Source organism: Poromitra crassiceps (assembly GCF_964638095.1).
Source record: "Poromitra crassiceps genome assembly, chromosome: 6".
Lineage (NCBI taxonomy): Eukaryota > Metazoa > Chordata > Actinopteri > Beryciformes > Melamphaidae > Poromitra > Poromitra crassiceps.
In genome coordinates, this window is record NC_139627.1 from 3174541 (window position 1) to 3186887 (window position 12347).

Sequence of the window (12347 nt, forward strand, 5' to 3'; positions counted from 1 at the left end):
TATTAGTTGTCCTCCAAATTGATATAACCTGAAACATGTTTTCCCGTCTGTCTGCCTGTCTGTCTGTCTGTCTGTCTGTCTGTCTGTCTGTCTGTCTGTCTGTCTGTCTGTCTGTCTGTCTGTCAAGTCTGTCTTTAGATGGAATAGGAATATAGGAAAACAAATAAAACATATTTCCTGTTATTTTTCAATAGGACACTGGAAGAACCCTAATGAAAACTGTAAAAAGATTATTATGGGGACTTTTAATATAGGCTGCATCTGTGGTCAGCCTATTGTGATCTACTATGCCTATCACTGTAATATTCCTGCTGCAATCATGGATTTATAATTTTGCTGTGATTTTCCAAATGTATTTATTATTATTATTATTATTATTATTATTATTATTATTATTATTTTTTTTTTTATTCCTTAATCTACCTTACCTTTTCATGGGGGGGGGGGATAGATCGGCATAGCCTACATTTGTCATACAGCCATTGATATTCTGTTCTGTTCTATTCTATTCTATTCTATTCTATTCTATTCTATTCTATTCTATTCTATTCTATTCTATTCGCTATTATTACAGGACAGTGGCAGTTGTCAAATGTAATGCTTCCAGACTCACTCCTTGGTTTCCTCCAGGCTGTAATCTGCAGGTTTTGGCACGTGCTCTGCGCAGACCGGAGAGCACTGTGCGCGCATGGCACGCGGACAGATGTCGCTCGGCTCTGAGCGGCTCCCGCGCTGCAATGATTGACACAAGGGTGTTCGCACAGCCAATCAGAGCACTCTCTGCCTCGTTTGCATAGAGTGGCTGCATGCCATTGGCTTCCTGCGTGCGGCTGCAAACCGCCTCGCGTGCCATACAGATGTTTTCTCCTTGGAGGCGCAAGTGGAGTCTTCAGGATTAAAACATAAAATGGTCAAGCCAAGAAATATCGCTGTGTCACAAATAAATATGGAATGTTATAGCATAAGCAAACATGTTATTAGTCCCAGCAAACAAGTCTAAAACTTTGCATAAAATAGCCTACTTTGCATAAAAGTTTTTTTTTAATGAAAAACCACAAAGAAAACTTTTATTCTCAGTATAGGCTATCTACACTCATAAAGCACCATTTAGACACAAATCTCACAAGAATAACCGCTATTGTTCTCCTTATCGGGAAAAGAATCCACTTGCAGCCTAAAACAATGTCATTAATAATATAAAAATATAGACATGTCTACTTTGGAGCAGTTCTTCAAGTAGGCTATACGCCACAAAACCTGGGAAACAGTCTGGGATATTGTGAAAGACTCTGTCAATATACAGACTCGAGATTCTTGCCGAACTCGGGAAAAAAAGCAAAACATTTTTGACGGGCACGGAGCAAAGTTGGAAGCAAACCGCCAGCGCATTCCCCCAATTCCCCCCGCCGCCCCTTATCACTTCACAGCCAGGCCGCCTGGGCCCGGCTGCTGCGCGGCGCGCTGCGCGCTCCTCTCCGCTTTGTTGTTTGTCCCTCCAGGGCTGATTGAGCAGCGCGTGACTGACAGCCCGCGGGGGTGTTGTCCAATCAGCGGTCTGCCCCGCGCCCAATGGGTGAGTCCTCTCTCTGATTGGCTGAGGCGAGTGTGGGAAAGAATGCAGAGAGGGTTTCACACGAACTGGGAGCACGCAAGCCGTCTATAAGTACCGCGGGCGCGTGTCGGCAGCAGAGCAGAGACTCGCCCTGCACGGCGCACCACGCGTACTTCCACTCACATGACAGCTCAGTGATAACAAGAAGCGACATTACGCACCGATATTACGTTTGCTGATCGGTGGGACTCGACTATTATCACGCATCTTTGACGCGTTCTGCATTGACGCGCACTGACACCCAGTGAACATTTGGAAACGTTTCCAACTTGTTTTTTCTTTGGCATCCGACGCTTCCAAAGAGGATATACTGCGCGTTTTCTTCCTGCTTTCATCCATAATGCCAGCAGACACTATGGAGAAGCAGACGGCATCGCCTATTGCCGGTGCCCCTGCAAACGGATCACACACGCCGGACAAACCCAAAAATGCCAGCGAGCATAGAAAAGTAAGTACATTTGAATTTGCAAACAACGATATTATTTGAGATTGAATGTGATTGAGTTTTGTAGCAGATCAAAGTTTGTAACTTGCAGTCAGTACTAATCATATTTTGGCTAGTGACATTATAAACATTTGCAATGTTGTGCTGAATAACGGGTGAACAAGACATTAATGGATTGCTTATTATTTATTTTGCAGTCATCCAAACCGATCATGGAAAAACGTCGGAGAGCACGAATAAACGAAAGCCTCGGTCAACTCAAGACACTCATCCTGGACGCACTTAAAAAAGATGTAAGTTCAAGTGAATTTTGCCCGAACAATATTTTCTGATGATGCGATAGATACTCATTTCGTTTCAAGTGAATGTCTTGAACATGGACTTAACGCTACTTCCCACGTTGTCTCCCACAGAGCTCCAGACATTCAAAGCTGGAGAAAGCAGATATACTGGAGATGACAGTGAAGCACTTGAGGAACCTGCAGCGCGTACAAATGACCGGTAAGTTAATTTGATCATGTTTAGGGGCAAAAAAAACAACAACGTTAGTTTATCATTATCTATGTAAAAAAGCTGCTGAAACTCCCGAGTCAAGTGACTAATTATTTCTCCTTCTTCTCCCCAGCAGCGCTGTCAGCAGACGTCACCGTCCTGAGCAAATACAGAGCTGGATTCAACGAGTGCATGAACGAGGTCACCCGCTTCCTCTCCACCTCGGAGGGGGTGAACACGGAGGTGCGGTCGAGGCTCCTCGGCCACCTGTCCGGCTGCATGGGCCAGATGATCTCCATGAACTACCCGCAGCAGGCGGTGCTCGGCTCCCAGCAGGCGCACCTCGCACAGCCTCTCCACGTGCAGCTCCCATCCACGCTGCCCATCAACAGCGGGTCCAAACTCAGTCCCACGGAGGCCATGTCTCCCAAGGTCTTCGGCGGCTTCCAGCTGGTGCCCGCGACCGATGGACAGTTTGCCTTTTTGATCCCCAACCCGGCCTACTCCTCCGCCACGGCCCCCGTCATCCCCCTGTACGCAAACGCGGGAGTGCCCGTGGCCGTCAACGCCAGTCCGGTGCACGGCAGCTCGGCGCCGACGTCAGCAGCGTCTCCGGTTCACGGCATGACCTCTTTCTGCGGGGTGTCGCAGGCGGTCAGTCCGGTGGGGGTCAGCACCGGGTCGGAGAGCAACGAGCCTGTGTGGCGGCCGTGGTAGCCCAGGTGCGACAACAAGAGACACATGAAACCAGTTTGCATTACATTTACATGCAGTGTAGGCATAAATGCTCTTATTTTGTGTGAGCAGGCAGGGGTTCAAAAGACACTTCATGGGACAGCTGTTGCGAGGATCGACACCTGTGACTCTAACCACTAGGCCTATAGCGCTGATCCCACTAGTTTTAATTGTTCCGTTTTATGGAACGCGGGTTGCCTTTGTTGAACATGGCATACGGTTTATATAATTTATTATCTGATTCCAAAATTTGGATGTCAGTGATAAATATGCTGTACATGAGATGGAAGATTTATAGGAAATGTTTGTTATGAAGTACTTTTTATGAAAAGGTTTAGTTTTGTACAGAGTTGATTGTTATACCAAAGCTGTGTTTTATATTCTTTGTTGTTTTATGTTGGAAAAAACTGAAGTTGGGCGATGACCCATTATGTTCTAATAAATCAGATCTCAGAAACTAACTTTCTTGTCTACAGCGTGTTTGTATCACTTGCAGGTTGCATTTTTATGCTTATTCAAGGCCATAGATGCTCATTCTGTATCCATTGAGAACGTGCGTAAAAGTTAAATGCCATGCGTAAAAGTTACATTTCATGTGTAAAAGTTAAACTGATAGAAAAGTTACTCGAGGTGCATGGAGTGAAACATTTTTTTACAGACCCCACTTAAAAAAAAAAATCCAAAACGAATAATCACCTTGCCAATAAGTCCTATATTAATTAATATACAAATTTAGAAAATGGCACCTTTGACAGCAATTTGGCGGGAGTTCCTTAAATTTGGCCCAGTGCAGAACGGTAAAGGGGACAATGGGGGTGTATTTTTCTATTGCTATAAAGGTAATTAAAAGTTTGAAAGGGTCTCATCCTGTATGCAGCGGGAGCTTTAAGAAGCCTTAAACCCTATTCATTAGCCTGGGAAATGCGCTCAGGGGTTAATGTCACTAACAGATTGCCTCAGTGAAAGGAGAATATGGAAGGATCCTCGCTTCCTTTTGTGCATCAATTGTTCAATTCCACTCCCAATGGGCCCGCTGCTCAATGAAGGGAAAACGAGGGGACTTTGAGAGTTAGTGCGTGGTGGGGAAACCTGACGGAGGACGGGATGGATGGATCAAAGCACCTGACGCACATTGGAGAGAATTTTAAACTTTCAAACTCGGATGACCAAATTTCCAAGTTCCAACACCCATATCAAAGTCTCTCTCTCTCTTTTTCTCTCTCATAACTCCTCTCTCCCTCTCATCTCATCTCCCCTCTCTCCCTCTCTCGCTCTCTCCCCCCTCTCTCATCCCTATAGATGTAAACCTATCTTTCCCCAGTGAGTGGGCTCCGGAACTGCAGACGTGTCTGTCGGCCGGCGTGGCGCTAGCCGTGTGTCAGCCACTTGCAGTCAGCGGGCCCCTTTACTTGGGATTAGGTTACAGCTTGGTGACCGCCGGTCAAAACCCCTCAAACATTTAATACTCCGCCAGCGCGCATGGCTGGCACTGGCCAAAAGTCAGTCATCGGTTTAAAGCGTCTTTAAACTTTGGCCGCAGCCTGCAAGGTAAACAATCATGCCTTTCCCCACTTAAAAAATATTTAGCCTATACAGACTTTATTTAGGCTATTTCACGTGGCACATATTAGGGCATACCAAAATATATTAAAAAGTCAGTACCTCTATTCAGTCTTCACATTTATTTGGTGGGGGAAAATGCGTAATGGGTGGGTGCCACTTTTTTCCACGTAGTAGCCTATACACTTTCACTTCTTTTGGGGATCTTCCAGATACCCATAAAGCAGAAGGCAATATCTACACAAAGAGTAATGAAAACAATTGCAACGAGTTGATCTCCATTATAAATAAATATAAATAGTAGAAATATAGCCTACCTTATATTGGCAGACTGTGATTACTCAATAATCGATTAAATTATTTGGATGCGCCACCCCCCCCCCCCCCCCCCCCCCCCCCCCGATGTATTAGCCCAATTAATAGAGCTGGTGGCATTTTAGAATCGTTGATTGATTTACGTTAAGCAGTTGGTCTTTATTGTTAATTTATGTAGTTGCGTTCTCGGTTTCACCTTGCCTGGGTGCTGGTGCCCTGCGGATGACACCCAGACACCGTCTGTAAATGGCATTCTGAAACTCCACTATAGTGCTGTGTATATAGGTTTCATTCTGCACGGAGGCATACTGAAACACTGGTTGGCAGTGTGTGTGGGTTCTGCGGTTGTTCCTACTGCCTTCGTGTCTGAGTTAATAGTTCAGAGATGCCTTTGTGGAGCTGAGGTCGTGAGAACCGAGCGAACTAGTCTGCCTGCGGCCGGGCACCGCGCCAGGCAGTAAATCCCCGCTGGCAGGCCGGGTCGTGCAGCCGTCCTCCGGAGGTGAGGAGGCGAACACACACACGCGTGGCCGCCAAGAAGTGAGCCTGGTCCGGTGTAAACATGAGGGAACATGGGGGGGACGCGGCTCCAGCAGCTCACTCCCACGGGAGGTTGACTGAGTCCATCCTATTTTTATATGGCAACAAGTTGTAGGCTGTTAATTTGCAGCGGCAGGCCGAGTATATTTTGAAATATCAACGCAGATATATAAGCTCATATGAGAGAAATGTATAATGGAAGCTATGTAGGCCTATATAGATTAGATACATTATCTCATCATGGGGAAATTGAGCCTTGGCAGCAGCAGGGGTGAATAGCTAGGCTATAGATGAAGATCAAACCTAAGCTCCAAAGTTTTAGTGACTTGCTCAACTCACTGAACGACAGGACACCCTATATGCAGTGGTGGGGGTAACTCATTACAAGTAACATATTACATGTAATATATTATTTTTTAGCAGTAACTCAGTAATATAACTTATTACCAATATTGTAGCTATACCAGTTACTTTGTCAAGTAACACAAGTTACAAATAGATTTTTTTTTTTTAATCAAAGCACATATTTAAATAAAGATACAATCATTCCCTAATCAAACTTTTTTATGCAAATAGATGACAATAACAAAGGAAATGGATAACATTTAGAATTTTGGACGGTTTACACTGACTTCAAGACGGTTGAAATTATTTTTCGGGATGGTTCCAGGTCGGCAATGTCATTCTGCTACTGCTGTTATTTAGGTGAATAAGCAATGCAAAAGTAGCGTAATAAGTAACTAGTTACTCTACACAGAAAGTAATATTGTAAAGTAACTTTTTACTTTCAAATGACTATAGTAATATATATATATATATATGTATATATTACATTTGGAAAGTAACTTGCCCAACACTGCCATGTATGATTATTTAAGCAACTAGGCATCTTGCGCACTACGTGCGGTCGATACCCTGCAGCTATGCAGCTCAGCCGTTGCGTGGCTTTGCCCACCCTGCAGCTCGCCCGCTGTGCTCCATCGGGTCACCCGCACAGCCCAGGGGTGGAAGCCCTCATCTCCGTCTGGTTCCTCCCCGATTCTATCTACTTATACTCCCATCACTTATATAGCCTCAGACTGATGACATCATCACTGATGACAGTATCACTGAACTATAGCCTCAGCCCACATATGACATCATCAGTGATTTATGACATCACTGAGGACATCAGGAGGAACAGGATTCCTATAGAGCGCTGGCTGTCCCTTGGGGAGCGGTGCAATCACGTCCCTTGGGATTGGCTATTGAAGAGGGTCGGGGGTCGGGGGTCAGGGGTCATCAGTAGAGCCACAAATTATCATTCTCATTAAAGGAGGAACGCGCGCAAAATGTTGCCGCCAAACCTAACTTTATCCCCCAAGAATGACTACATTAGGCCTTGTTCAGCCAACTCAGCCCGTTAATGCTTTTTGTAAGGTCTATACAGCCTGTATACAAGGCAGATAACTATTATAATATTCCATGACTTTGACTGCAAATTTAAACAAATTGTTTTTGGGGACATTTGTCTCTCTCTCTCTCTCTCTCTCTCTCTTTCTCTCTCTCTCTCTCTCTCTTTCTCTCTTTCTCTCTTTCTCTCTTTCTCTCTCTCCCCTCTCTATTCTTAGTGCATTTCAAGCCATGGGCTTCATGGTGACCCAATTTACCTTACATTACAGGTTTGATCCACACAGCAGCAGCTAGCCAGCAACACACCTAACCTGCTCACAATGTTTCTTAGCAGCTAGCCAGCAACACACCTAACCTGCTCACAATGTTTCTTAGCAGCTAGCCAGCAACACACCTAACCTGCTCACAATGTTTCTTAGCAGCTAGCCAGCAACACACCTAACCTGCTCACAATGTTTCTTAGCAGCTAGCCAGCAACACACCTAACCTGCTCACAATGTTTCTTAGCAGCTAGCCAGCAACACACCTAACCTGCTCACAATGTTTCTTAGCAGCTAGCCAGCAACACACCTAACCTGCTCACAATGTTTCTTAGCAGCTAGCCAGCAACACACCTAACCTGCTCACAATGTTTCTTAGCAGCTAGCCAGCAACACACCTAACCTGCTCACAATGTTTCTTAGCAGCTAGCCAGCAACACACCTAACCTGCTCACAATGTTTCTTAGCAGCTAGCCAGCAACACACCTAACCTGCTCACAATGTTTCTTAGCAGCTAGCCAGCAACACACCTAACCTGCTCACAATGTTTCTTAGCAGCTAGCCAGCAACACACCTAACCTGCTCACAATGTTTCTTAGCAGCTAGCCAGCAACACACCTAACCTGCTCACAATGTTTCTTAGCAGCTAGGTTTCTTAGCAGCTAGCCAGCAACACACCTAACCTGCTCACAATGTTTCTTAGCAGCTAGGTTTCTTAGCAGCTAGCCAGCAACACACCTAACCTGCTCACGATGTTTCTTAGCAGCTAGCCAGCAACACACCTAACCTGCTCACAATGTTTCTTAGCAGCTAGGTTTCTTAGCAGCTAGCCAGCAACACACCTAACCTGCTCACAATGTTTCTTAGCAGCTAGCCAGCAACACACCTAACCTGCTCACAATGTTTCTTAGCAGCTAGGTTTCTTAGCAGCTAGCCAGCAACACACCTAACCTGCTCACAATGTTTCTTAGCAGCTAGGTTTCTTAGCAGCTAGCCAGCAACACACCTAACCTGCTCACAATGTTTCTTAGCAGCTAGGTTTCTTAGCAGCTAGCCAGCAACACACCTAACCTGCTCACGATGTTTCTTAGCAGCTAGCCAGCAACACACCTAACCTGCTCACGATGTTTCTTAGCAGCTAGCCAGCAACACACCTAACCTGCTCACAATGTTTCTTAGCAGCTAGCCAGCAACACACCTAACCTGCTCACGATGTTTCTTAGCAGCTAGCCAGCAACACACCTAACCTGCTCACAATGTGTCTTAGCAGCTAGCCAGCAACACACCTAACCTGCTCACAATGTTTCTTAGCAGCTAGCCAGCAACACACCTAACCTGCTCACAATGTTTCTTAGCAGCTAGCCAGCAACACACCTAACCTGCTCACAATGTTTCTTAGCAGCTAGCCAGCAACACACCTAACCTGCTCACAATGTTTCTTAGCAGCTAGCCAGCAACACACCTAACCTGCTCACAATGTTTCTTAGCAGCTAGCCAGCAACACACCTAACCTGCTCACAATGTTTCTTAGCAGCTAGCCAGCAACACACCTAACCTGCTCACAATGTGTCTTAGCAGCTAGCCAGCAACACACCTAACCTGCTCACAATGTTTCTTTGGATAAGGGCATCGGCTAAATTAAATCCCTTTTCAAAGTGGGAGGCGGGCCTCCCCAGGGGGGCTCCAAGCAGTTTCATGGGAGGCCCAGTAAATGGAAGTGAAAAAATATTATATTATATCTTAGTTACATTAGTTATCAAAAGGAGATCACATGGAATACAGTAGACTAAAATGTGTGTGATTTGGTTACAGAGATAGTTCAGAGATACAGTAGCCTAATTTTGGGGGATTTTACTGTTTTTCTCACTTTCAGAGATAGAAAGAAACAATTAAATGCCTTCAGACAGATTTATTTATTTATTTATTTATTATCGATTTATTCTGAAGTATGTCAAACTCTATAATCTATAAATAACATAATCATGATCCCATAGGCAACCAGGAATTTAGCGAATTTAGCTTTGTCTGAGGGGAGGCACACAGTCTCAGACTTTGTTAAAGTAACAGATGGGTGTTTGTGACGAATAGGTTTTAATAGAATTATCATAGGGAATTGTTTGTGTGCTATTGCTCTTTGATGTCCTTTAATTTCATCAAGTTCGTTGACATATTTGTAGATGGGGAGGGAGGCATGGTTGCCAGATAGTTAAATATGTGTTAACTGTATTGCCCTCATGAAAGACCTGTATTAAAGTCAATAATAGTCTATAGTGTCTTGACCTACTAACAGTCATAAAGCTTTAAAACAGGGATAGGAAATTGCCAAGCATATGCCGGCTCTGATTTCACCAACTTTCCTCCTTGAAGGCGTTGAAGACGTACTAACCGCTAACATCACCTGGTGTTCTCTTTCAAATGAAAACCTGGATCGGCACACTCCTCTTGGCACACTGTCTGTGGCACATAGTTACCGATACCTATTTCTGTATTTCTTTGGAGTATTTCATTTGACCACAAGGAGGATATTATTCCCATGATGAGCCTTTTGCTCAGATGTGTGACACTTGTGTTCCATTCAGAAACAAATGACTATAATAGGAGCTGGTATTTTAATAATAATAATAATAATGTGAGACTTAATTGATGTCCATAGGGTTAGAGTGTCTTTTTGCATGCAGGAAGATCAGAGCAGCGCCGCTGTCTTGTTCAAGGAAACTTCAGCAGCTTGCCAACAGCTTGAACCCGGGTCATCTGCTGGTAGGACTGCCCCCCAGCCCCCCCCCTTGCTCACTACGCCGCCCTGCTGTGCGGCCCGGGGACTGCCCCCCCCCTGCTCACTACGCCGCCCTGCTGTGCGGCCTGGGGAAGGCAGATTGTTTGGGAGATCAACAGTGTGATGACTCTCACATGGACGTGCGGCTATATTTGCCCCTCAATTTGAAGACGCTGCACATACGAGGACAGAAGGAAATGTTCTGCATGCTTTGGCTGCAGAGTCTGGTTAAGGGAAAGGCGGGGGCGGAACGAGCAGGAGCAGGAGGGTGTGTGTGTGTGTGTGTGTGTGTGTGTGTGTGTGTGTGTGTGTGTGCGTGTGTGTGCGTGTGTGTGTGTGTGTGTGTGTGTGTGTGTGTGCGTGTGTGTGTGTGTGCGTGCATGTGTGTGTGTGTGTGTGCGTGTGTGTGTGTGTGTGTGCGTGTGTGTGTGCGTGTGTGTGTGCGTGTGTGTGTGTGTGTGTGTGCGTGTGTGTGTGTGTGTGCGTGTGCGTGTGCGTGTGTGTGTGTTCTGGACACTCCGTCTCTTTGCACCTGTCTTCTTGAGAAGATGAGCAGGTGATCAGGATAAGGACGAGGAGACAGATAGGCTGAGAGGGGTGGGGATGGCATAAGAGGAAGGTGTCGAAATTCAGGATTTTTTTTTTTTTTATGTCACCTCACATATGGCTCCTTGACACCTTATTAGCAGCAGGTGGCGGTGTTGTAGCCAAGTCACTATATATCTCGAGTCCGAGTCCCCAGTGTTCAAGTCAGAGTCACCAAAGAAGAGTCAGAGTGGAGTTTGTTTGACTCTGAAGGAGACACTGTGGTGTCCAAACCTCAGTCCTTTGCTCCGGTCCTCTCTCTTTGGGTTCAGTCTTTTTTGAAGCGGCCCTATTGAACTGTGCCCATTACCCGTGTGTTCGAGTCCCGAGTTACTGAACATGATGAAGCTGGAAACATGCTACAATGTCAGCCTGACGGGAAGCTAGCTAGACCTAGTCGATCGCCAGCTTGACGAGGGCGTCCCAGGATAATCCCTATAGCAAAATTAGTAAATTGTGTGATTTCACTAGGATTTCAATGACTAGAAGTTAGCCCAAGGAGAGAATGTATAGTGCATATACTTGGTAATACTTTTCACTCTCTCCTGTTATCTCCCCATCTATATTATATTATACTCGCGCTGTTCGCGTCAGCTGCGGCGAGTCACATTTCCGGGGGGGAACTGCACGCCAGCCGCATGCATCGCAGCCCTCGGCGCGTACGGCGTGGGGGCTTTGACGTTGTCGCGTGTTTTCCAGCATGAGCGTGAATCCGCATGTAGGTGGAACAACACGCGTGCCCGCCCTTACACGAAATGGAATAATGTCACAGTATTAATATATACAGCTATCAATATCTGAAGCGCTCCGGTCCAAGTCGCTTCCTGAGTCCCGAAAAGGAGTCCAGGGCTCGAGTACTACAACACCGGCAGGTGGTCCCTCCTCGTATATGTTTTGCCCATCCTCTCCTTCAGCCTCCCTCCCGAGCTTCCCATCACGTCTGGGTATTTATAGCCAGGGACCACTTATCCCGCGGGACAGGGTGTTGGGTGTGTGCAGACGGAGGAGGTGAGGCGGGGGCGGTGCGGGGCGGCGGGGCGGGGCAGACACATCGGGGACGGGATGCGGTCGGGTCCGATCGGATATCACAGGGCACCGGGTGGCGCGCGGGCCCGCTTGATCCCTGCCGCTTGTCTGCAGGACGTATTTCTGAGGGGCAGGTTTGGCTTTTCAGCAGCTTCTCGGGTTTCATGGCATGAGGCCTCTCTCTCTGAGCCTCTCTGCAACTGCTGCAGATTCCACAGCAGAAAGTGAAGGCAGGACCTCTTGGTCCTGAACAGTGTATTTATACTCCTCGCAGGCTCCTCCTAGGTGGCCTTGAAGGAGCCTTGGCCTGAAGTCTGGACACATATTTGATGTATTTATCTATCGAGGGGGCAGCATCCTCCCTCTTTGGCAGCTGTCGTTCTATTTTAGCTCCGCTTCACAGATCAGCAGCAGCACTCCTCCGCCGAGGTAAATACTTAGCTAATAGCTACTTAGCTTAATAGTTAAAATGGTGTCTTAAGGTCGGAAGCCGTGAAGAAGAACCCGATTACAGACGAGGAGCTTTCAGAGCTGATGTCGTCATCATCATCATCATCACCGCCAAGTGAACTATAATAATATAAGTTATAATATAATAACGCCACGATGCGA

The 12347-nt window shown here is 46.2% G+C and overlaps 1 protein-coding gene across 2 annotated transcripts; it reads left to right on the plus strand.

Moving 5' to 3' along the window:
- Positions 1 to 1707: 1707 nt before the first annotated feature.
- her9 (hairy-related 9) lies at positions 1708 to 3734 on the plus strand. 2 transcript variants are annotated; one of them, XM_083639498.1, is made up of 4 exons: positions 1708 to 2060; positions 2255 to 2350; positions 2471 to 2558; positions 2683 to 3734. In XM_083639498.1, the coding sequence occupies exons 1-4, from the start codon at positions 1953 to 1955 to the stop codon at positions 3264 to 3266; spliced, it is 876 nt and encodes a 291-aa protein (XP_083495624.1). In that variant the 5' UTR covers positions 1708 to 1952; the 3' UTR covers positions 3267 to 3734. The 2 variants fall into 2 exon arrangements, with proteins under 2 accessions (XP_083495624.1, XP_083495625.1); XM_083639499.1 differs by having other exon boundaries at positions 2686 to 3734.
- Positions 3735 to 12347: the final 8613 nt, after the last annotated feature.

What these genes read in the sequence shown, in the direction of transcription:
- her9 (XM_083639498.1), top strand. Translation starts at nt 1,953, where the DNA reads ATGCCAGCAGACACTATGGAGAAGCAGACGGCATCGCCTATTGCCGGT. An exon ending in ATGCCAGCGAGCATAGAAAA is followed by an intron (nt 2,061 to 2,254) that starts GTAAGTACATTT and finishes TTTATTTTGCAG; the next exon opens with TCATCCAAACCGATCATGGA. An exon ending in TGGACGCACTTAAAAAAGAT is followed by an intron (nt 2,351 to 2,470) that starts GTAAGTTCAAGT and finishes TGTCTCCCACAG; the next exon opens with AGCTCCAGACATTCAAAGCT.